We start from the raw sequence: 25075 nt of genomic DNA, 5'->3' as shown, positions 1-25075 counted from the left end.
TGACGGCGGCTGGGCAGCCGGACTTGACGGCGGCTGGGCAGCCGGACTTGACGGCGGCTGGGCAGCCGGACTTGACGGCGGCTGGGCAGCCGGACTTGACGGCGGCTGGGCAGCCGGACTTGACGGCGGCTGGGCAGCCGGACTTGACGGCGGCTGGGCAGCCGGACTTGACGGCGGCTGGGCAGCCGGACTTGACGGCGGCTGGGCAGCCGGACTTGACGGCGGCTGGGCAGCCGGACTTGACGGCGGCTGGGCAGCCGGACTTGACGGCGGCTGGGCAGCCGGACTTGACGGCGGCTGGGCAGCCGGACTTGACGGCGGCTGGGCAGCCGGACTTGACGGCGGCTGGGCAGCCGGACTTGACGGCGGCTGGGCAGCCGGACTTGACGGCGGCTGGGCAGCCGGACTTGACGGCGGCTGGGCAGCCGGACTTGACGGCGGCTGGGCGGCCGGACTTGACGGCGGCTGGGCGGCCGGACTTGACGGCGGCTGGGCGGCCGGACTTGACGGCGGCTGGGCGGCCGGACTTGACGGCGGCTGGGCGGCCGGACTTGACGGCGGCTGGGCGGCCGGACTTGACGGCGGCTGGGCGGCCGGACTTGACGGCGGCTGGGCGGCCGGACTTGACGGCGGCTGGGCGGCCGGACTTGACGGCGGCTGGGCGGCCGGACTTGACGGCGGCTGGGCGGCCGGACTTGACGGCGGCTGGGCGGCCGGACTTGACGGCGGCTGGGCGGCCGGACCTGACGGCGGGCTTGGTTCCGGCTCCTGGAACGGGCTAGGTTCCGGCTCCTGGAACGGGCTTAGTTCCGGCTCCTGGAACGGGCTTAGTTCCGGCTCCTGGAACGGGCTTAGTTCCGGCTCCTGGAACGGGCTTGGTTCCGGCTCCTGGAACGGGCTTGGTTCCGGCTCCTGGAACGGGCTTGGTTCCGGCTCCTGGAACGGGCTTGGTTCCGGCTCCTGGAACGGGCCTGGTCCCGGCTCCTGGAACGGGCCTGGTCCCGGCTCCTGGAACGGGCCTGGTTCCGGCTCCTGGAACGGATCCGCGGCCGGAACGGCCGCTCGGACAGTCGCCTCCCCACGGCGCCCCCCCAAAAAATATTTGGGACTGGGTAGCACCGGACTGGGTAGCACCGGACTGGGTAGCACCGGACTGGGTAGCACCGGACTGGGTAGCACCGGACTGGGTAGCACCGGACTGGGTAGCACCGGACTGGGTAGCACCGGACTGGGTAGCACCGGACTGGGTAGCACCGGACTGGGTAGCACCGGACTGGGTAGCACCGGACTGGGTAGCACCGGACTGGGTAGCACCGGACTGGGTAGCACCGGACTGGGTAGCACCGGACTGGGTAGCACCGGACTGGGTAGCACCGGACTGGGTAGCACCGGACTGGGTAGCACCGGACTGGGTAGCACCGGACTGGGTAGCACCCAGGCACGGACTGGGTAGCTCCGGACTGGGTAGCTCCGGACTGGGTAGCTCCGGACTGGGTAGCGCCGGACTGGGTAGCTCCGGACTGGGTAGCGCCGGACTGGGTAGCTCCGGACTGGGTAGCTCCGGACTGGGTAGCTCCGGACTGGGTAGCTCCGGACTGGGTAGCTCCGGACTGGGTAGCTCCGGACTGGGTAGCTCCGGACTGGGTAGCTCCGGACTGGGTAGCTCCGGACTGGGTAGCTCCGGACTGGGTAGCTCCGGACTGGGTAGCTCCGGACTGGGTAGCTCCGGACTGGGTAGCTCCGGACTGGGTAGCTCCGGACTGGGTAGCTCCGGACTGGGTAGCTCCGGACTGGGTAGCTCCGGACTGGGTAGCTCCGGACTGGGTAGCTCCGGACTGGGTAGCTCCGGACTGGGTAGCTCCGGACTGGGTAGCTCCGGACTGGGTAGCTCCGGACTGGGTAGCTCCGGACTGGGTAGCTCCGGACTGGGTAGCTCCGGACTGGGTAGCTCCGGACTGGGTAGCTCCGGACTGGGTAGCTCCGGACTGGGTAGCTCCGGACTGGGTAGCTCCGGACTGGGTAGCTCCGGACTGGGTAGCTCCGGACTGGGTAGCTCCGGACTGGGTAGCTCCGGACTGGGTAGCTCCGGACTGGGTAGCTCCGGACTGGGTAGCTCCGGACTGGGTAGCTCCGGACTGGGTAGCTTCTTTCTCCTCCGCCGGCCAGTGGGACTGGCCGACGGTAGAGTGACCGCAGGAGGTGCTGCGGATGAGGGTGCCGAGCTCCCCAGGGTAAGGGCGGCCAGGGCGCGGTCCTCCGGGACGGTAGCCACGGGGGTGGACACCCAGTCTGGCACTAATGGCCAGGGATCATCCCGGTTGACCACATACCTGATCATGTCGCCCATCCACAGGGAGCTCAACATCCTCATCTCAGACCGCCGGAGAGGCTCGGTGAGGCAGCAGTTAAAAATAACCTTGAGCTCTGCCTCACCGAACTCAGTCTCCCTAGCTGCAGCCAGGAACTCCCGAGCGAACTGCCTGATCCCGCGATCCCCCTGCTTAAAACCCAACAGGAGTCGGGCCTGGTGGGACCGCAAGGAATCGTCCGCGGTTGCCTGCTGGGTTCTGTTGGGGCGGTTCATTCTGTCATGAATCTTCTCGATAGGCATGGCAGAGAACCCAAGTGCAGGCAGAGGCAAGGCGGATGAAGACTTGACAAATATATTTATTAACAATAAACACTAAACTAAACAAACAAGCAAAACAAAACCCACGATGGGGGAAAACAATACAGGGATAAATATACTTTGACAAAAAACAAGGACGCTGACTTACTAAACTAAAACTAAGAAGACAAGCACTAGGAACAGAACACTAAACTAACACTCACTTTGACACGGGAAACAGGAACAAGGTAAGATCACGGTATACAGGAACAGAGCACAAGTACAAGCAATGAACCGCACAAGACAATGAAACAAGAGGACTCTTAAAGGGAGACAATGACAGGATAATTAATAGGGGACAGGTGAAACCGATGAAACACTAAGGGGAAGCTAATGACACGAAATGGCGGGAAACACAGACGAGACTCGGGGAGAGTATGGAAGCCCAAAAGGTCCAAAATCTCTCTCCCCACATGAAACAGGGAATTCTGTTTTGGTTCTGCCTCAAGACCAAGAATTAGCCAGACAAGATAGGCAGAACCGTGACACAAACCATCAAGATAAGAGTATGTTACGACTGAATGGAATGTATGGAGATGAACTCTCTTTACTCACTTTGGGTACAGTCATACAATCCTAAATACATCTATATAGAAATTTACATGTATTCATTTATAACCTTTCGATGTATATATGTTCTTTTTTTTTTCCGTCTTAAACATTAATCCAAAGTAGTTTGAATGAATGTGTGTAAACTACTAGAATTATTCGATTTGTAGTAACTCGTTTAACCAAGATGATATGCAGGCTAGATCATGTTTGGTGTCTATGAGGCGCATTTGTGATTTCCCTGATGTTAATGTTTGTTTAGGTAACTCTTTTCATATTATTTTTATCAAAACTAAGACCACAGTCTCTTCCATTATTGCGTTGGTTCTTTCTCTCCTCTCTCTTCTTGCGTTTTGTTTTTCTTTTTGTTCGGGTTCTGTGCTTGCCACCTCTACAAGGGAAGAACTATCTCTAAAGGATGGACTAGAAGAAGGCTTCACCTAGACCCCTTAATTTGTGCCAGACTGCGGCTCGTCTTTCCAGATACAGATCCTCTGCATTAAACTGGTTCTCTCTGATCACTTCCAGCCAAGATCAACTGGAGCCTCAACAAACTGCATCGGGACACTTTTTTTCTTTTGATGGGCAAGACATGCAAGTATCATACTTAATCGTATTATTGGATGCAGAGAGTATCATAAATCCTTTAAACAAAGGTGCTTTAAGAGTTAGAAACTGATGTTTTGTTCAGGCTTTACACGTGGCGTTGTTTGTAGTTCATAATCCGGAGTCCCAAAACATGCAGATTCTTGCTACCTGCTCGTAATGCTAAGAGATTTTTCCAAAAGTTTAATTATAATTTTTATAATTGATCATAATCAATTAAATGTAACCAATTTTTGTTTGATATTTGTTTAAAAAAGGGTGGTGGAGAATATATGACTTATAATTGTGATCAAAGCTCATGATTATTCTTACAAATTTGGTTAAGAATAGTGTTCAAAAAATACGGCTCCTCATTGAATCCCATACAGGACTGTTTGGGAGGTTAGCTGTTATAGCTCACCAGGTGACTCTAATTAGTAGCTATCTGTAAGGTCTGGACAAGTGTGATGACATGCCGGCTCAGTGCTTTTTAGCCCGTGTTAAATTAGAACATATGGTTTAAGATATAGCCTCAATCTTCCCTTACTGTACTCAGCAGATGTGCCGAGTACACATCTACTATAGTTCCAAAAACTATAGTATTTGGAAAGTTCTCGTGAATCAATTTTGAGTTAGTTTGTTAGTACTAGCATGGTAATGTTGCAGGTGTTTAGTGTAATTTGGCCTGTGGAGTTGCATCCTTCCAAAAGTTCCATGTTTTAGCCCTTCTCATGTTTTAAGAATCATGCCGAGATCGTTTGTTTTGGTGCCAGATCGCACTCATGTAGAGTACATAAAAATAACTTCACTAAACTCCCCCCGGACATTGACAGCACCTCTCTCCCCCCCCACTGCTGTCCTCCCCAGTGGTCCACGCCGTTGTAAACTAGCCCACACATCTGTTGCACAGTAAGAAGCCATGTTTTACTCTGTAAACTTGCCAGATGGGAAATTAAAAAGGAGTTACAATGTAATTCTGAACGCAGAGGAAAGAATCAAGAAACAGAAAGCAGCCAAAGGGTCTGTAAACCTTGCGAAAGCCTAATATTTCTAGGGAAAACCATCTTTAAATGATTACATGTGGCACTGTATATTCATGTTCTTGTTCTTGTAACTATTTGTCAAACATTGTTATCGAGTACAAAAGCATAGAAAATCCATGATGTTGTTTTTGTAAGTATAATCAAGACATGTGAAACGTAACAAAATATTTTGTTCAAGGAAACATACTGTCCATGTTGATCAAAAATTACAGATATTTCATATGGTGCACATTTTATTTATTTATTAAGGTACAAGGGTTTTGAGGACTTTAGCGTTTGAAATACAAATGTTGGTAGGCCTTTAAGACAGTATTATGTATTCTAACAGTGCACACCGTATCAGGATGATTTTTTTATTGTGTATATATAAACACAGATGTTTATAAGCACATCTTTAGTGTATGAGTGACATTGTGATCAAGAGAGAGCGCTAGTCTTACAGTAGATAACCATCGTGCTTACCTGTCAGATCTCTGTCTCTGAAAGGATCCTCAATCTCTGAGACTCGAGAACGAGCTGCACTGTCACATTCTGGTTTCTTATATCTGAAGAACAGAGATGGAACAACCAACATATCATTTTCATCAACATCACATTTTCCACAAAAACCTCCTGTTTCAGTTTACAAGAATATTGCTTTATAAACAAGATTTTTTTAATCTTATCACAAATGAGCAGTCAGATAAGAAAACCAAGTCAGACAATAAACAAACTTCTCTTAAAGAAGTTTGCCAATTTTGATTTGTCCTAGCTGTCAATTAAAACCTGCAAACCACTTCTGCAGAGTTTCTGCACTTTGAAGTTAGAGAAATGCTTTAATGTTTCATCAGGTTTTCATGGCAAATATCACATAAGATAAGCACTTCACATTTGTAAAAGTAGACTCACACTAGGACAATGACAACATATGGTCATCCCCAGCATTGAGGAGAGACAGATTGGCTCAGTGCCTGAATTCAAATTGCAGACTTCTTGCAGCAAGAACATGGCAGGAACTAGTTGCCTAAGTCGTCTCAACATTTCCAGGGCAAAACTGGCAAAGGACAGTGATTTACACATACACAGCACATCTCTTGAAGTGGAAAATAAATCAGAGCTCATACGGGAAAGAATGTATCAAGACATGTCACGCTTTCAGTTTAAAGTCCTTTTTAAACAAAACTCGGCTCTGACAGCCTTGCTCATGGAAAAATAGAGACGTCGAGGTTTGGAGAGAAAGCTGATTGTCATAACACATTCCACAACTAAACGAATCAGTCACAATGGATTGTATTTCTAATCATTTCCATATTTTAACATTTAGAGATGTTTAGGGCATGCCATTTCGTCCATAAATATGTTGTGAATATAATCCAGGTACAGCACATTTAATAAATGCTCTCACTCAGGAATTATAAGCATTGCTACTGATAGAAATATCAAATTGATGATAAGAAAACCCTTTTCTCAGGCTAACCTTGCAGAGGTTCCAGGAATGGGTCGTCCTGTGTCTACCAGCACACACCAGCAGTAACCAGTGGACTGGTGGCACTGGACAGGTTTGTAGAGGCCTTGCAGGCCACAGTCAGGGATAAAGATGGCCTCCCGTGGGTTCTGCCGAACATCGTCCAGAGCACTCTGCCTCTCCTGGTCGCAAGAAGGTATCTTCTCTAAAGCCACAAGAAACACAATCAGAAATATTTCAAAGACATGGCACAGTTTATTATGGAGATGCTCAACTTAAAATATTTGTTGAAATACTTACTTTACTTTGATTTTGTAATTTAAGCTGAAGTGGATACATTTTTAGTTATTCATTACAGCTGTAATTCCTCTGCTTTGATTTTGCTCCAAGTAAACAGCACTTAGGTGATAGTTTAATGTTTATTCCTGTACAATGCTTTGGCCCAAAGACTTCATTATTTATGAATACTTTTCAGTTAGTGTGCACTCAAGAAAATGCTGGGTTATTTTCAACCCGGCATTGGGTCAAAAAGGGACAAACCCAATCATTGGGATATACATTAACCTCTTCTGAGTAACCAAAATGCTGGGTTGTTTTAATCTATTGCTGGGTCAAATGCAGACATTTTGGGGTTAGTTTAACCCAATGGTTGGGTTCGGCACTTTGACCAAACGCTGGGTTAAAAATAACCCAGCATTCTTTAGTGTTAAACTTGACATATTTTTGATGAGTTTATGTGCATTCCTGGGAATTCAAATGCTAGTGATATTAGCATTGCTAGTGTCTGAATTCCCAACTAAGTACAAGAAAGCTAAGGGTTTCACAGACAATGCTAAATTTAAGCCCGGACAATGCCTTAGTTAAATTAGGATATTTAAGTCACTTTTTAAAAACATTCTTAGTAGAATAAAATATTACTGGTGTGCATCTTGAGACAAAACAATGACTCTGACATTTTGAAGATATGTCAAGGTAAATTACTTTCAGTTTAGACAGCTAGAAGCATTCGTTTTAATCTAGCACTATAGCCTCAAGCCTTGACTGTGAAACCGGGCTTAAGTGTTTTGTAAATGGCCATTATTTACAGTAATAAGACTGAGCTAAACCTGCTTCTCAAAAGCCCAATAAGCTGCCAAACTATATCACAAAAAAAGTGTAAGTGTATATTTAAACCCATTAAAAGTACAGACATACTTTCGAAAGGTGTCTTCTCCCCTTCACTGAAGGGTCTCCCATCCTATGATTTCAGCCTTCTTGTATGTATTAACACTTGGACATTTGAGCAATGGTCTTTTAAATGTTTTAACGCCTTGTCTCATAAATCTCTATTTATGTTGAAATCCATTTAGCACATTGCTCACTTGTAGTGAGTCAGGCCAAGTATAACAGCACCACATGTTGAGGCTAATCCAGCTAGCAGGGTGCTGAATAGCTCTTTAGCACTCCTGATTCATGCCCTTTTTTAATCAGCTTGCTGAACATCATGCTGCATCAACAGGTGAAGCTTTATCCTGTAACCTTTTTAAATATACAACTTTAATAACCGCATTGCCAAAACCTAAAGAATAGACTACACAGATCCATAAGCAGCCTACTTCATATATTGTTAGAATTGTCAATTGATAAAAGATTATTAATGCCTCGCTCAAACTCTTTTAGCAATGTTGTTATAAATAACATAATAAAAAGGTATCCTTGTTTTGAATTTCCGATGCCTGCATGCGCCCACAGCTTAATGGGCCTGTGCATTTGTGCCAATCACAAGGCCACTATTCCAGCCTGTTCCCTACTTTTGCTAGATAAAAAAAATATATCTAACAGTTTCCAAATCAGTTTCCAAAATAATTTCTAACAAAAAAAAATTCAGCCAAAGGAGGTGGGTTATTGAGACAGGAGATGTTGTGGGGTGTGAGACAGTGGCGAGAGAGAACAGCTCTGCCCAGTCAAAGAGTTTGTCTGAAACTCCAAATGAAAAGCATGAGCTATAACCTTGCTCAGTGTAACCAAATCCGGCTGTTTTTGCTTTGTCTCTATTACAAACAGTTCTGGTAAGGGGACTGACAGCGTTGGCGTGATCGGGAACAAGGCCCGGAGTGTTTTAAGTGGGACCTGACTGCAAAGACAGCACGAGTGGGGGGAGTTACAGGCTATAGAAGCATTAATATGTCTTCTTTTCCACAAGCTCACGATCCACTCGCAAGTATTCATGGCACAGTCCATGACTCCCGCGCTTCCCGTCAAGGTTGCTTCATATCTAAATTATTTAACAGTGTTTATTGTAGTGAGGGTACTCTGGCGCCAAGCAGCCGGGATTCTCAAAAGAAAATCTTTTTTTGTGTCTCTCTTTCTCCCTAACACTATAAAATAGAAATGAAAAGGATGGACGGTGACACATTGCCTTTAATCCTAATCCTTTTTTATGCATTCATTTTGAAAGATCATAAATTGTAATCCTAGGCTCCTCTCTCTCTGTTGAGTCAATTTGATGCGTTCTCTCTATTTAGTTCCAAGGACGAGTGAGTTGCACAAGTGGTGTTTAAACAAACAGACATAATTAAGAGTACAGCTGAGGTGAGAGCTCTTTTGTTACCCAGAATGCTTTGCAGTGGCCTGCCTCTCAGTGTTTACAGGCTGGTATTGATTAGTTTATGCGTGGTATGATCTAGGTAAACTGTGCTGATTTCCTTGCTATCTGGGTTTAAATCAGAGCGTCATGCTTCTCATTGCGCCAAGATCTGGCCAAACAAAATAGCTTGAAACTCTGAAGTGCTCAGACTTATCAGCCTCCTGTAAACACAGCATTCTGCTCTATCGTTCACTTACTATTTCTTTCTTTTCCTCTCTCTCTCACTCTCTCTTTCTATCTTTTGGTCTGTCTTCTTTTGCTATCCTACTAATTGTTTTCAGCTGTTGGATAATCAATTCTGTCCTAGATCTATGCATTTTGTGTACATAAAATAATAGATGAGTAGTCTACATGATGAGCCAGAAGAGAAGGGTGCGATTTAAGGAGAAATGTGTTCTCCTAAAGCTAAATTACAAGCTAGACCTGATTTTGCCAAGTGGTAGATGTCCTCATGACAACATATACATACGAAACATACACACCTAATCCTGGTTGGAAGATTAAATTTAAAATAAACTGTAAATTTATTTCTGATTGGTTTTTTTAAAGGGCCGCAATCCCCAAAAATGCAATTTTAAATGTTTATCTAGAAAATCGATATCTTCAGAAATTGAGTCGCCAGCGTGTGTGCAGAAACACTCTGTATTTATACAAATCCATCTATTCTTCATTTTCCAATCTCCTTTAAACCACAACAGTGAAACAAAACAGGCTGTTGGGTATCCCCTAACAATCTGATGTCACATTGATTTATGCCTGCCCATAAACGCTCACAGACTCCACCTTATGAGCACTTTGGTCCTCCTTCCAACAGAGACATGCTGTCAGCCATTTTCAGTCAAGAGCAGATGTAGCCACTAGCCAGTGACAAAAATGTCTAAGAAACAACAAATGTGTGCTGTTGTTGGATGTAAAATGTAACATAAAAGGAGGCCAGAAGGAGACCTTTCTGACAAGTGAGGGTTCGTCCGGCTGCAACCTCGCGGGCCGCTGTTATAAACGATCGAAAGTCCCAGGCAGGACGAAGATGACTTCGCGTTCGGGAAGAATTTACCTTTTTCGGATCGACAAACCCACATTCACCAGTCTGTACTTCCGGTCCGAAAAGACCTAGAGAAACGAGACGGGACTCGTTGGAAAGGTTTACGCCGATGCATTCGAATGACGCTATCCGCCAGTCGATGCGACCCCTAGGTCGGGAGCTTTAAAAAATATGAGTGGATCAGTACAAGCTGTTCACAATCAAGGTTCATCTCTGGAATAAGTAAGTTTTACACATCGATTTTTAAAAGTTTTTTTATGTATGTGTTTAGGTATTGTGAAGATGGTGGTCTAGTGGGTTAAACCACTGAACTGGTAAATCAAAGGTTTATGGTTCGATCCCAGCAGCCACCACCAGTGTGTCCTTGAGCAAGACACTTTACTCCATGTTGCTCCAGGGGGATTGTCCCTGTAATATGTGCACTGTAAGTCGCTTTGGATAAAAGCGTCTGCCAAATGACTAAATGTAAATGTAATGTGTTTAACATGTTACCGGCTGTTGTTTACACAGTCGAGGCTAAACCTGAGACATGGTCCAAAGACAGGTATTGTGTCATAACGTTAGTGGTAAAACGCATCGCGTTTCAGAAGACTTGTGACCGACATAATTTCTTTAAAGCTTATTCATTACAACGAAAGAAAGTTATAGCAGTGACGTTCTTGGAGAGTTTAGTGTTTTCTTGTATGTCCTAAGTGCAATAATACCTATAGAAACAGAGTACGCATTTGTAATACAATGAGTTTACGCAGAAATTACTACACACAAAGAAATAACACCTGGTTGCTGATCTTTACATACATGTCTGTCATATACAAGTACTCTGAATGCATGTTTATGCCTATATCCGTGTTTATGTCTGTTAGTATTATGTATGCACATGATTAATCATTAACGATCAACATTTCATACAGCAAATGGTCAGCATATGTTGTTCTAGCTATGTTTTCGTCTTTTACATTTCATTCGTATTCATGAGCAAGGCATTAAGGTGATTTTTATTGCAGTTAGTGTATGGTTTTGCTTGGGGAAGGCTTAACAAACGTTATTGCGCTTTCCGCTATATTGCTTGTATTGATCGCTTGCATGTTTGAGCAATCTATTTCATATTTTGCATATGGGGAGGGGAGCCGAAGGTCATTTGCATTTAAAGAGACACACACAAAAACAGCGCGTTTTCCATTGCAGCCACATATGGCCATGTTCAACATATTGTAACGAAAGATATGTGGTGTATTTTGAGCTGACACTTTACAGAGACATTCTGGGGATACCACTGACTACTTTTATATTGTAGAAAACCCTTTACCCCTAGCTTTTCTTTACGATTAAACGTATTGGTTAGGCTTCTAACATGTAACACTGTGAGATCTCTTTTTATGATTATTATAAAAAATCCCTGAAATTTTAGCAGCTTTTATTAGGATTACTAAATAGCCGACCATATCTGGTCCAAATACTTAACACTGCTACCACCCCATGTAAATATAAAGGGGAAACTAAAATGTTGCTTTCTAATTGTGGTTGTTCAGTCTCATTAAGAATACATTAAACGAATTACCAAAATAGGGTATATGCACACAGGACGGTGACGTACTTCTGCTAAAATCAGTAGTAACAATGTGTTTAGTGTTTGAATAATTAGAATTGTAGAAATGTTTGAATAATTAGAATCACGTTGCTGATCTTAATCCTATGTGCATCCTGAAGTGAAACCCCATCAACAGAGCTGGCAGAGATTTTAGCGGAAGGTTTTTGCATTTGCCCTATTACCATAGTCACACATCATTTACACTCACATGAGCATATTCAAGGTTTATACAAGAACTGTGCCAGCTGGTTTCATGTTTGAAACGTCTTACTGATGCGTAGCCCACCACACAATGCACTGAGCATTAGCGGACCCTCAGTGCCCTCTAGGATCTCTGTGATGACCTAAACTATCTTAAAAATATAAAAAAGATTCCATGTCTCACAAACTAATTCAAGATCACGGAGCAGTTGAACGCATGCTTACGTTGGGGGCCTTCAATGAGGCTACTGCTGGCAGTACAATAATAAATCATTGAGAGAGATTAATTTTGAGTGACAGTTAAACTGACCAATTATATCATCTTTCTTAACAGGCACGCTTTGTTTTTTGCTAACTTTCCAACATCAGGGGGTTGGTCACCAGCAGTCTTGTAAAGCGGAAGAAGCACCAGAAGTTGGTATGCCAAATGCCATAAAACAGAAGCAGAAGAAATGCAGAAAACGTCATTCAAAACAGCATGTGGATGAACTTTATTATCAAGTCTCGGAAAAAAGAGAAAATGATAAACGTTGTTCAGTAAAAACAACAGACGCAAGATTTGTTATCAAGTAACTTGATCATTAAATTGTTATTTATGTTTTATTAGAATGCCGTGCCTCAATTCATTCTGGTTGCTGATGTGCACATTTGATTATGTTGCTTAGCTTTATTTGAGAAAAGTGATTTTTAGTCTTAAATCTTAAATTTAACATATTTTGCATATTTACTGTTAGTGTGCAAAACAGTGACATTTTACCAGACTTTTTTTATTCTACTACGGTCAGTTACATACGTTTTGTTCACTGTACCAGTTTAATTTTGAGATTTATTATAATCATACTTTGTTTTTTGTGAGTGTGCAACCAGCTTCATTATTCTGATGAAGTGCACGCCGAGCATAATGCTTCCAGCATGTGTAATAATGATTTGTATTGCATGTTATTTTGCCGATAACTCTCTTGCTGTGCTGTTCGGCTTGTTGCATTCCAAGTCCGGAGTAGCATTGTAAATATATCATTTGGTAAGTGTAATATAATGGTATAATGATGTATGCGCACTTCTATAGGAGAGAACAGTAAGGTAAAATACCTAACTGTACTGTGGTAAGTGTGTGGGGGGGGATTTGGTTTCGCGTGCGCAGAGGGCCAAGGCTCAAATGTCACAGTTCGCTACTGGCACTGAAAGGATATAAATTTGGCTTTCTTCAAGATTTAACCTATTGGCCACACAAATGAGCGCATGGGCAGTATAGACCTTATTCAGCCTGCCTCCATGTTGATTTCAAAACGCGGCTGAGAGGGATGGAAGGCTGGTGCGCTGCATTACATTCTATTGTTATAACATGATTATCTTCCTACAGTACTTTATGAAATCGCCTAAGTAGGCTCCAATTTGCATAGATTGCAAAGAATACAAGAGTGTTCCTGAAAACGTTTCTCATTACCTTTTCATACCTGTCAACATTTGGGTACCAGAATCCGATAGACTTCACGCTCGCATTCCCGGGAGTCTCTGTCTGTGCAATCGCATTTAGGGGAGTCACCATCTGTTCTCTATTTCTCTGTGTCCAAGGGGAGAGCTCCGAAGAGCGTCTGCCTGTTCGCACCCACGTTCCGGGAGTTTACTGGGAGAAACGACGGGAGAACCGGGAGTGTTGTAAGGTATGCTGATAACGAGCTATGAATGCGATAGCTTGTGTTGTGTATGTACAGAGTTAAAAAATCGAACCCGGTTGAAACCTCAAAGTCATGTACAAAGTGCTTTTATTTAGGAATTACTCCTCTTGAAAAAACTTGCTGGAGAGCAAAAATAGCCTGTCGTAACACTAGATTAGTGTTTTAAATACATGTGATACAAGTTAAACCATCGAAAGTCAGCCCAAATCGGATTTTATATACAAAATGTACTACTCCTATCTCAAAACCAGGTGACAAGACCCTTCTTATTTAAATAGTCCACGTTTTACTTATTTCTCTGTTATTATTAGTGAAATTATGCTGAACAGCCGGCATCCCGGTACAGATCAATGCGGTGTAATGCAGCACTCTGGAGTTCTATCTCTCCCAGCCTAGTTTTGAAATCAACATCGCAGAAGGCTGAATAAGGTCTAGAAAAAGTAGCCTAGTGCCGACACTCTTCTTCATCCCTCCATCTTCTTCCGCTTCATCCTGGGCCGGGTCGCGGGGGCAGCAGTCTAGGCAGGGATGCCCAGACTTCCATCTCCCTAAAGACTTATTCCAGCTCTTCCGGGGGGACACAGAGGCGTTCCCATGCCAGCCGGGAGACATAGTCCCTCCAGCGTGTCCTAGGTCTTCCCCGGGGTCTCCTCCCGTTGGAACATGCCCGGAACACCTTCCCGGGAAGGCGTCGAGGGGGCATCCGGAAAAGATGCCCAAGCCACCTCAGCTGGCCGGTCTTCTTCACCACGACAGATCGGTACAGCGACCGTAATACTGCAGAAGCTGCACCAATCCATCTGTCAATCTCCTGTAGTGGGCAAGCCACCCTTTTCCAACTGAGAACGCTGGCCTCGGATTTGGGGGTGCTGATTTCTTCAAAAAAACAAAAAACCCACTCCAGTCCCCTTGTTTTTCACTGCGAATGTATGGAGCACATTGTTGATGCACAGCAGATGATAATGGGACAAAGCATATGGTAGCTCTGTACTGTTACAATAAGACTCGCAGTATACTTTATAACCCCTCCTTTGTTCAAGTTGTAATTTATTTTTAATGAATTGTAATTCCAATAAATTATAAGCCACACTGGCAATAAGTACACACCGGGACACAGAGCTATGCAGAGCTGACTGATCATGCTCAGAGGGTACTCGACTCATTTCAAGGAAATTGTAAAGGAGACACAAAAAGCTAAACAAATTACACGGAGGAGAATAAAGAAAGAGGGGCGCCATAACTCTATCGGTTTAAGGTTTCTCTTCTTGGACGTGCTGAATATTAAGTCTAAAACTGGAGCAGAACTGTTGCACAATCGAGTGGCACTGGAATGCAAAAACCTGGACGCTGCGATGCTCTTAAATATTCTGTACAAATGTGTATATTACCCTAAACACTTCCATGTGTCAACACATAAAAAGCATCTAAATGTATGTGTTTATGTGTATTTTGGCAATCGTGTATTTTTTTACAAAAATTTGAAAAATATCAAAGCGGTGTTTAAGCAATTTGCTTGGCATAGTTACATTGATAGATGAAAAAGAAACATGACCAGAATCTTATAGACAGCCAGATTGATCCTCACCTGGTTTTTTACTGTTGGTACTGTTTTGCCTGGGTTCTTTATAAACCAGTTGCTTTATCCATAATGTGGGGGCTGTAATCTCTGTGATCAAAACACAATATAACATTGTAATTTTACCTTTGTCACAGTCGAGAGCCATAATATGTTTAATACTGTGGTGTTGCTTTTTTGCAAAAGGTGCAGACTTACCCTCACCTTCTGGCACAACATGTGTCTCCATAGTGGGAGTGGGCTTGGAGCCATCGTCTGGATTGAGGGTGAGAAAGAAACGGAAAGAGACTACCATTATTGAGGTTAATACAATCTACTCTCCACAACTGTTGAATTTTTGGGATTTGCACATGGCCCGGCCAATAGCACAGAAAATAAAGTGGCTGACAATAGAGGGCTACAAGAGAGAAAGCACAGTTTTGAAAAACACAGAGATAATTGACAGTGTTCACTCATTCAGATAAAATAAACACAAACACAAAACAAACACACATACTATACTGTAAATAAGGTTTAATGCTGTATTTAATTCTGGTGTTTAGATAAAGATGCATTTAATTTTACATGTATTAAAGTCAATTAAAGAATGTCACGATTATCGAGAAATCTCAAGCTTCCTACTTTACTTACCTTCTTATGATCTATTGCATTCTGGCTGATTTCTTTGTGGCCCTCATCGGGTAACTGTAGCCCTAGCAGTGGAGGGGGGAAGCTATAATACTACTATCAGTGGAAGCCAGGTCAAGGAATGGAATTATGTATCTGAGCTCAGATATGATCTCAATTGTCATCTTTGTAATCTTTAACTGTCCACTACTGAAAGCCCCGAATGTTTTATTGCTTTAACGTGTATGAATCACTTAGGGGCCGTTTACCTTTTTCATCTTTTGCGCATCTACCCATGGTCAAACGTGAGTGGGTCGTTCTCCGTAAAAAATGTAGAGTGTAAACACAACAGCTTATGTGGCATAATGAGTAAGACGCGTGACAAGTAGATCTGACGGTACAAATTAATGTAGGTTTAAAAGCTTTCCTGTTTCTCAGTTGAGAGAGCATGGCGTTGGTGATGGGTTCGATCCTATGGATTTTACATACTTAGAAACAAATGTATAGTATAATACAATTTAAGTCGCTTTGGATAAAAGCATCGGTCAAATGCATAAATGTAAATTAATCCACTTTTTCCCGAACTACATCCAAATCACATATTAGATCATACAGGCATTTATTTGCAACAAAATGATGCAATATTTGAAAATGGCTAACAGGTGTTTATAAAAAAGTGTATGGTGAGGTTAAGGGTAGTAGAGAGGTCTTTATTGTCCCAATTAGTTGTCAGGTTTAGCTTAAGCCAGGACTATCCCTTAGTTGAATTAAGATATTAATGCCCTTTTATAAAAATGCCTTAGAAGAAAACATTACTGGTGTGCATCTTAAGACAAAACAATGGCACTGAAATATTTGAATATATTTATGGGCAAGTTATATTCAGTTAAGACATGTCACACATTCATTTTAGTCTGGGACTAACTTTTAGCCTTGTCTGTGAAACCGGGCCATAATAATTTACATTATTATTATTAAAATGTACAACATTACTTTGTTTACCTTGCTGTGCAGAAACGGAATTAAGTTTCATTTATATGGAATCTGAATGAGGTCATCAATATCAATCTAATTGGCCAAACAGAAGGATGGAGGGAATTGCTGTGGACAGAAGCCGAGGTTAAGGTCCGCTTTAACTGTGAAAGAGCCAGCACAATGTAAGTAGCTAAATGTTTAATGTTTGACAACTTTTTATCATATAAATGTTCAGGCTGTTTACATGTCGCGTGTAAAAACACGTGCAAAACACTGGCTGCGTCACATTTTCCCTCTTTCTGGTGCTTGGGAGTATGCACTCCCTTGAGGTCTGCCGTTACTATTTGAGCATGATTGACACGCATAAACATCTGTCTTGAGAGGTTTATGTGTTTTTGCCTATTATAAATATTACCGTGAGGATACATGAATGGCACTTTTACTTATTGAACCCTATGATGTTAGGCTATATAGTTCTGAGAGCAAGCATACAGTAACATATGAGCACCATCCACCTGCTGGTCATACAAACATCTGTTGTGTGTGTCTTGAGTGCAGCCCAGTGCAGCAGAACTGAAACAAGATCTGGAAAAAACAGAACCAAAGCCAAACCACATGCACTCTCCATACTGAGGACCCTAAAATATCAACCCACATTCCCAGTTACGCCTTCCCACTGCAACCTTTACCAATACACCACCCTTGAGACTTGTAAATGACAATCTGGCTTTCCTGAGCTAGAGGCTTTAAAAGTAGCTACCTGCCATTACTACGGTTAACATCTATATTAGCTGTTTGAGATTTCACTGCTGTAATAGAGACCAGTGCGGCATTGGTAGAGATCAGTCTTTGAAATTATCGCTGGCTATAAAACCACACATCTAGACTAGGTTTTCATTCTGTACGGTGCTAAGTTTAAAGTAAAAACTTGACACTGAGTTGGGTCAGACCAATGAATATGTCAAGGTACAAGTTGACGTTCTGCTAAAACCCATTTTATCTGACAAAAATATAATTGCAAAAAAGTTTGGGGGTTTAGCATCTCTAAACTGTGTATTTCAGTATATCTAGAAAATCTCTCTCTCACACACACACACACATTTCCATGAAACCCAACTCACCTTTTCTGCCAGAACTAGGAGGTCCTGGTGGCTTATCGGTTACTGACCCTTTAAAAAGAGAGAACAAAATGTTTACACAACTTCTACTGCACAGTACAGAAACTGCTTCACAGTGCAGTACTTCTGTAGAGCAGGTTGAAATCTGTACAAATATGGTCCTTGTAAAACAAAGCATGCAGTTTGGAAAATCACATACACCGGAAAAAAATGCAGTAACTCTAAAATCCTCATTTGCATAAAAATAAATTAATATTGTCCCCAGTGTTTATACCAAACCAAAACCAACAGAGCACCCTGAAATCAATGATGAAAAAATGCTTTAATCCCCCCAAAATAAGTTCATTATGTCAATTTGATGTGCTTCGTGCATTTGTTTATATTGATGTTCAGCCCTTCTACTGGAGATCTGTCTTTCTGTAGAGTTTAGAGTAACATTGTTTTATCATAACAAAAATTAATCAAATCCCTCAGCACGTTCTGTTTGTTGGTGACCAAACCCATGCTCTCTTCTCCATAGAAGTATTGGCCTGCAGAGTGGGAGCTTCAGAGGATTATAAGATACAATAGGACCAACATAACAGTCATTTGTTCTTTAACTTAATTTTTAGGGCCCCAGACAACTTCACAAGAGCATTTGTTTTGGGGGGTCCCCTTTGTCTGTCGTGATTCAATTTGGGGGGGTTTGGTCCTAATGGCCAGTGCATGACTGTTTTCCCTATGCAGACTGCTCGATAAATTTTCTAAACTCTGCATAAAAGATCTCCAATATCAAGTATCCTTGCACACGGACACAAAACAGACACTGAATATTGATATGAGGGTTGCTAAAGTAGTCATACACAAATAATTCACAATCACATTGTTTCAAGTACGTGCAAATATTCTGGATTAAAGGCATGCATAAATGCAAGATTATAAAGTTACCAATTAAAATGCTGGAGAGGGGCAGAACTGTGAACAAAAAGTCTATTTGAAATGGAATGTACTACCTGATAATCCACTCGTCCCAGCTTGAGTTCCCATAAATTCACGGAAGTTTCCTGCAAACGTGTGTGAGACATTTGTGATGTGGTGATTCATGGCATTCACTTCTGGGACAGGACTGGCCCGTCATGTGAATACGCATGAAACGTATTATATGGGATGGTTTTTAAATGTCACACACTTGTCTGGTGTATAAACGATGTTATAACATTGAACATCATTGTGGGCACTTCAATGTGATTCTTTTACTTATGCAAGAAAAAATAATGAAATGATGGAATCAAGACAACAAGAGAGAAAAAGAGCAGTATACAGGCAGTGTTACACAGTAGTCAACCTATGCTTATAAGGTAATGGGTGTAATATTTATATTGATGTAAAAACACATCTCTCCTATCCCAGCCTTATTTGCTGACAGAATAGAGAAATAGCACACAGAGCCGCAAATACAGTTTATTGACTTTAAATGGAAAAATATGTTCAAATTATGCCTCCGCTAGAATTCATGGAGCTTGGGACAAAAATATAGGCTGAACCCAGCCAGTGTAAAGAGGAGATGTTGATGTATGAGTTCATAAAAAGATGTTAGAAATATTAAGTAATAGTTATTGCAGCTTCATTCGACATGCTGAAAACGAAGGTCATGTCGAGTGCATTGCATTTAGTGTGACTTAATGTGTACTTTACATTTGTAAAAATGTCAAAAAATACCCAAATGCATACTGTGAATACAGATGTAACAGTAGTATGGCTAGCTCTTTCACATGTGGTGCTATAAAACATTGCTCTGTTTATTTGAGCGGCCTTAGACAGTTGTTCAACCACTGGTGTGAGTTAGGGGTGGGACTGTCTGCTTAACAAAGGGAGATGAGGGTGTGTTTGCAAAAAGTTTGTGGAAATTGCCAGTGGAATTACTTTCGAAGTTCCATCTGTAGCAGCTTATTGATTCTACAGCAGCTTTAGGCTAAAATATGCATAGTTTATATTCATGAAGAAATAAAATGACAGTGATTTATACTGAAACAGGCAAAAACAAAAGTTCCACGGGAGTCTCTGCAATTTGCTACAGATAAACTGAAAGATTGTAGAAATTTAGCATCAAGGTTAAGTAAGCAAGTGATGCCATGTAATCATAAAATGTCAAGACACATGAAAAAAATCTAGAAGACTAGAACCAGGTGCTCCAATCAAAATGTAATCCAAATCTGGCAGGAGACTGTCTTGTTATCTCCAACAGAATAACCAGGGCTATTAGTGCAAAGTGTTCCCATTCATTCATGGAGAGAACAGCTCCCTCGTTCCAACCTTCCACTGAAAACCACTGTGATACGAGAAAGAGAGAGAAGAGCAAAAGCAATAATGGAGAAGAGGGAAAAGCCATAGAGACTCCAACGGATGAAGATAAAAGATTGATTGAGTGTGAATCTGGAAAAAGACAGGAAGAGAGTAAAGCAGACAAAGAGTAGAGAAAAATGGATGAACTTTCAGAGTCGGAGTAAGTCCTTCAGGACACAATCCATCACCTTTCGGCTCCATGCACAAACACAGTAGAAGTAAACTAAACAGAGCAGTGGATAGAGTTTAACATCACGTTGACTCCATCAAAACAAAGAGCACAATGTGAATCAAACAAAGTCTAATAGCTTTGAAAGTGATGAACTACAGACACAACTTCTTGAGCAAGGCACCTGAGTACAGCCTGAAGGTTTGGGGGTTCTGCTTTTCAGCACAACCTAAACACAAAGCAATAATCCAAGCAAACAGTCTACAGATGTTATCAGCAAACATACAGTACCTGAACACACTGGCGTTTTGTTCTGGACAGAAGAACCGCTGACTGGCTTGCCATCTGTTGTCACGCACCAGCAGTACCCTGTGAGTGTGTGACATTGGACCTGGAGGAGATACAGACGGATAGAGGTGAGAGGAAATTCCTGTAACTGTTCTCGTATCTCCTGGATGACCCTCACGAAACGCCCCAGCAGTTGTGCTGAGGGACTACAGTTATCCGGAGTGAAAAATGGCTCTCGTAAATGATGAAGCATTAAAGGATGAATGTGAGTGTCATTATTTACTCACCACCTATATTTTTCCAAACGGTTATGTTATGAAGACTGTGCTGGTCAGTGTTTTCTGTTGAATTGCAATAAATAGGGCCTCAGGCTTTCATAGAAGCGACAAAATCAAACAGTCCATGACTGTGTTCTATATTCTGTTTACATTGTGCTACATTGCAACCAGAAACATGAGTTAACTTAACTAGACATTATAACACTTTACGAAACTTTATATAAATGTTTGCATTTTGATTGTTTGCTCATTTTGAACTTTTTGATTTAGTATCCATTCATTGTAATTGCATGACAAACAGTGACCAGAATACGTATTTAAAATGCTTGCGCTCATGGAAGTAAGAAAGTCACATAAATTTAAACCGACATGAGTGTGAATTAATTATGATAGAAATACAATTTATGGGTAATCTAATCCTCTTCAAAAACCTTGACTGGATGTCCACTGTAGCAACCAGGTGAAATGAAAGGCTGTAGTCTACAAATGTACACTTTCCATTCAAATTCCCTGTGACCATACTGATGAGAAACACAGGCATGTAATGCTTTTTGGATTCAGGTCTGGGGAAGATTTTGGATAGGTAATTTGTCCACCAAGCAATGCTATGTAGGATTCACTAATGTAAGTAATGTGAATAGTGCTTCAACGTATAAAACTCAGTGGTCCCACTCTGACTCTAACCTGTGCAAACGTTCCATCATCATTGCATTGTGGAATAAAAATAGATTCCTGTGGCCTCTTAGCCTGCTCCAAAGCCTGGCTCCTTTCCAGTCGACATTTGGATTGGCCTGTTTCTGTTGGACATAAAAAACAACTCATACATATTTGAAGTATGCACATCATTTCAGTTTGAGAAGATGTTTAGTTTTGTACATAGATGGACTATCCATTAGATACATTACTGCTAATGTCATATGTTTAATTTTTTGCTTTGGATTAAAACATACAGCAAATGTAATTGTAATCATTACTGGGAACTTCCATGGGATCTTAACACAATAAGTTCCAACCTTTTATTATCAGTCTTTTTTCAGTTACCTGGATATTCTACTACATCAGTACAATTGCTCATATTGTATAATTCTAAAGCATAATATGGTAAATACAGTTATTTGGCATGCACAACCAAAAAAGAGTGTGTAGTAATAAGATAAATAAATGTTAAAGTCCTCCCGAAATAATAATTATATATATATATATACATATAGTATAAAAATCTGTATTTGGAAAATGTATTATTTGGTTATCGGCTTTTGTAAAAAGAAGAATGGCCACTCTGGGTCTGAATTAATAAAAGCTTTCTGCAGTTCAAATGGCTATTTTGACGTAAAAAAAACCAGATTGCCGGTATTAACTAAAGACACACAGTGTAAATTAGCGCTGAAAATGCGTGGACACAGCTGTTTTTGAGACTGACCTTATCGCTTATGTAGGAGTATCCTCTTCATACACAAACTTTATTGGATAAGAGTATTTAAATTAAATCACGCAACACGATTTACTAAAGTTGCTCTTGTCATTTTATTGGTATTTGCAGCGGTCTTAAATCCGTGGTAATTGGCGGTGTTCATACTAGATTGTGTTGGTAATTATGGGAATGAGATATTGCACCTGTGTTTTTTATGTGCGCCATGTTAGTAAATCACTCACAGAAATTTCCCCTCGCATCTGAAGTTTTTTTAAATTGTGCTCTCATACTATTTTGCCTTGTTCTGGACCTATATGACCTGTATCAGTGGAAAATACATCAACAATATTCACATTCAAGGCAATGTAGAGGTCTTTAAGAAATATAGGTGAGGGAGACATGCCAGATGAATTGTCGTATTGTGAAAACTTCTAGAAACAGCTTGTTTAGATCAAAACTATGTTTTCAAATTGCATTGCTGGCTAGGAAGATGTCATGTTCCAACATGTAAGCAAATCATTGTAGATAAATAAACAAAGAGTATTTAGTCATTCTAGGCAAATACACAACACTAAGTTGGACTTCGGGGTTTGACTGGCGTGCAACATCAGCACTTTTAAATTGAATTCACAAAATAATTATAGAATGACTTGCATTCCGACTTTAAAATATATTAATATCAGCATTCAGACACATAAGAATGGCTCTGAGCCAATGCAGAAATTACAAACACCCACTATGCTTGTAAAGACCGTGACTGATCTGGACCCAATAAAACGGGGCTATAGTTAGTCCACCAGTGCAGTGCAAGATATTTATGAAATAATCAAAACTAAAACTTTAATTTAAGGGGTTAAGCGCTCCCCACACACGTCTGTCATTATTCATTCACATATCCATTTCAAATTCAAAAGTTCTTTCTTGTAAGGTCTGCAAAAACACTTTTTTCTAAGAAAGGATTGTGGTAAAAATGACCCCAATTCACCCTTCGCAAGCAGTTTGATTGACAGGTGATCTGACGAATCATATCGCCGTATTATGTACCCCCGTAACTGACCGGCATTTTGTCCGACAAAAAAAACGGTCTGACACGCTGGCGTACTAGTAGAGATTTGGGGATTAATATGAAAAATAAGCTTTTAAATTATTGTAATAATAAACAGAGAGATACCACGTCTAAATGGACATTCACACTAAAACGATAACAAAGTTATAACTTTTAAAAATGATTCTACAGTTGTACCAATACATATTCGAGACACGATATTGTTCGAATCATTAATGTACAAATTACAGTTGGAAGCGTTCGGGAAGTTGTGTTTTAGACTGATATAATACTTATTGATATATTGCTTTCATATTACACGTGTGAGCAAGCCGGCAAGATGTGCTTTACATCCCTATGATATGATGAGCGCACCTTCAGCCTTCAGAGAGCAGCATTTGCAGTGACATTTTAAAGGAAATACGTTTTCAGCAAAGAAGTCGTAAATCAACAGCTGTACTGTGTTTGTTGTATTTAAAACACGATTAAGATTAATACACTGATGGACCGTTTTTCTTTTCTACACTGGACTTATACTTAAACGATTAATACACCACATTTATGTTAGTTATACATCTATTTGTGTGACAGCAACGTTAGCAGCCTACTGCATTGTGAGAATAAAGAATTAACGTAACATTATCATCTGCTGTTGTGGACGCAAATATAGGTATAGTTAATGTTACAGTTATCTCAAACCCTGAATGTATCCCTCGAATGCAAATTGCAGACCTTTCTGTCTGAAATCAATGTGTCATTTTCCAGAAATTCTTCCCTATTTCCCCATCCAAGCAGTGCACAAATTGTGTTACCGAAAGCTTGTCTGGCACAGTAACAGGAACGAAGTGGGGCGGGGTTTTGCGAAGGGTCAATTGATAAAACATCAGTATAGACATGCTTTAAAAATATCTTCTTTTGTCTCCAGCAGAAGAAATTTCTGGCAATGCGTTTGTGTGTGAACTATCCCTTTAAATCTTAATCTGACCTTTTCCTTTTTTCCAAGTCAAAACACAGAAGCCTAACTTTCCATTACACCTTGTTTTACTTATTTGGTTAGCTGGCCTTTTATAAATATTAACGTCATTCTTGGTAAATCACAGTCATTTGCCAGAGGTTTCTATTAAGTGCTAAGCAAGTTTAAATATAGGGAAAGTTTGTTAGTAGATCCTAATTACTGTTTTTCCTAAAAACAAAGATGACAACAACATCACCTGGCACCTTTAACCGACGCTTTGAGAAACTGAAGCGGACTGACCTTGACTTCAGGCCAGTCAATCTGTCTTTTGGTTGAGGGTTTGGCATCTCAAGCAGTGTTTGAACATGGTCTGCAAAAACTTACATGCATACCAGTGGGCATTATGTGTTTCCTTAGATGTTCTCTCTGGGGATTGTATTCTTCTAGACCAACACACACACACATTGTGTTCTGCTGAACTGATTTGGGTTTAGCCACCTTTACAATACCAACTAATACAGCCTGTTCAAAATATGCACATTTTTGTGTTTCAAATCATTTTGTGTTCTAACTAGTATTGTTCTTATACTTATTGTATATAAAGGTGACTGGATTGTTTACTAAATCTGGTGCTCTTTACATGCTTTTTCAGTTACTGCCCAGAACCCCTTGAGCAACGGAATTGGAAATGTGTGTGATGGTTCTTTTTTAACTTAAAAATGGTGCACAGTGTGAGGTAGAAGCTGTCATGTGCTTTATTGAAAGTAAAAGTTCTATAAAAAAAAAAAATTCTGTCATCAGCCTCTTGTCATTTCAAACTATTATGAGTTTCTTTCTTCCGCAGAACATAAAGAAGATATTTTGAAGAGAGTTGGTAAGCGAACAGAACTGGACCCTATTCACTTCTATT

At 41.6% G+C, this 25075-nt stretch overlaps 1 protein-coding gene across 13 annotated transcripts in view; it reads right to left on the bottom strand.

Moving 5' to 3' along the window:
- Window positions 1-25075, bottom strand: part of smoc1 (SPARC related modular calcium binding 1) — a 51066-nt gene that overhangs the window by 14615 nt on the left and 11376 nt on the right. For 6 of the 13 annotated variants that reach the window (XM_056768481.1, XM_056768474.1, XM_056768476.1 and 3 more), the window contains 8 exons: window positions 21439-21551; window positions 20480-20579; window positions 18690-18740; window positions 17701-17748; window positions 15197-15286; window positions 15008-15088; window positions 6302-6494; window positions 5308-5390 (listed from right to left, as the gene is read on the bottom strand). In XM_056768481.1, the coding sequence (XP_056624459.1) occupies window positions 5308-5390; window positions 6302-6494; window positions 15008-15088; window positions 15197-15286; window positions 17701-17748; window positions 18690-18740; window positions 20480-20579; window positions 21439-21551 (759 nt within the window). The remainder of the gene's footprint in view (window positions 1-5307; window positions 5391-6301; window positions 6495-15007; window positions 15089-15196; window positions 15287-17700; window positions 17749-18689; window positions 18741-20479; window positions 20580-21438; window positions 21552-25075) is intronic. The other 7 variants (XM_056768483.1, XM_056768480.1, XM_056768471.1 and 4 more) reach the window with 6 other exon arrangements.

The sequence above is a fragment of the Triplophysa dalaica genome, chromosome 15 (assembly GCF_015846415.1).
Source record: "Triplophysa dalaica isolate WHDGS20190420 chromosome 15, ASM1584641v1, whole genome shotgun sequence".
NCBI lineage: Eukaryota > Metazoa > Chordata > Actinopteri > Cypriniformes > Nemacheilidae > Triplophysa > Triplophysa dalaica.
The sequence above is the reverse complement of the archived record's forward strand: the minus strand, read 5'-3'. Positions and strand labels throughout refer to the sequence as shown.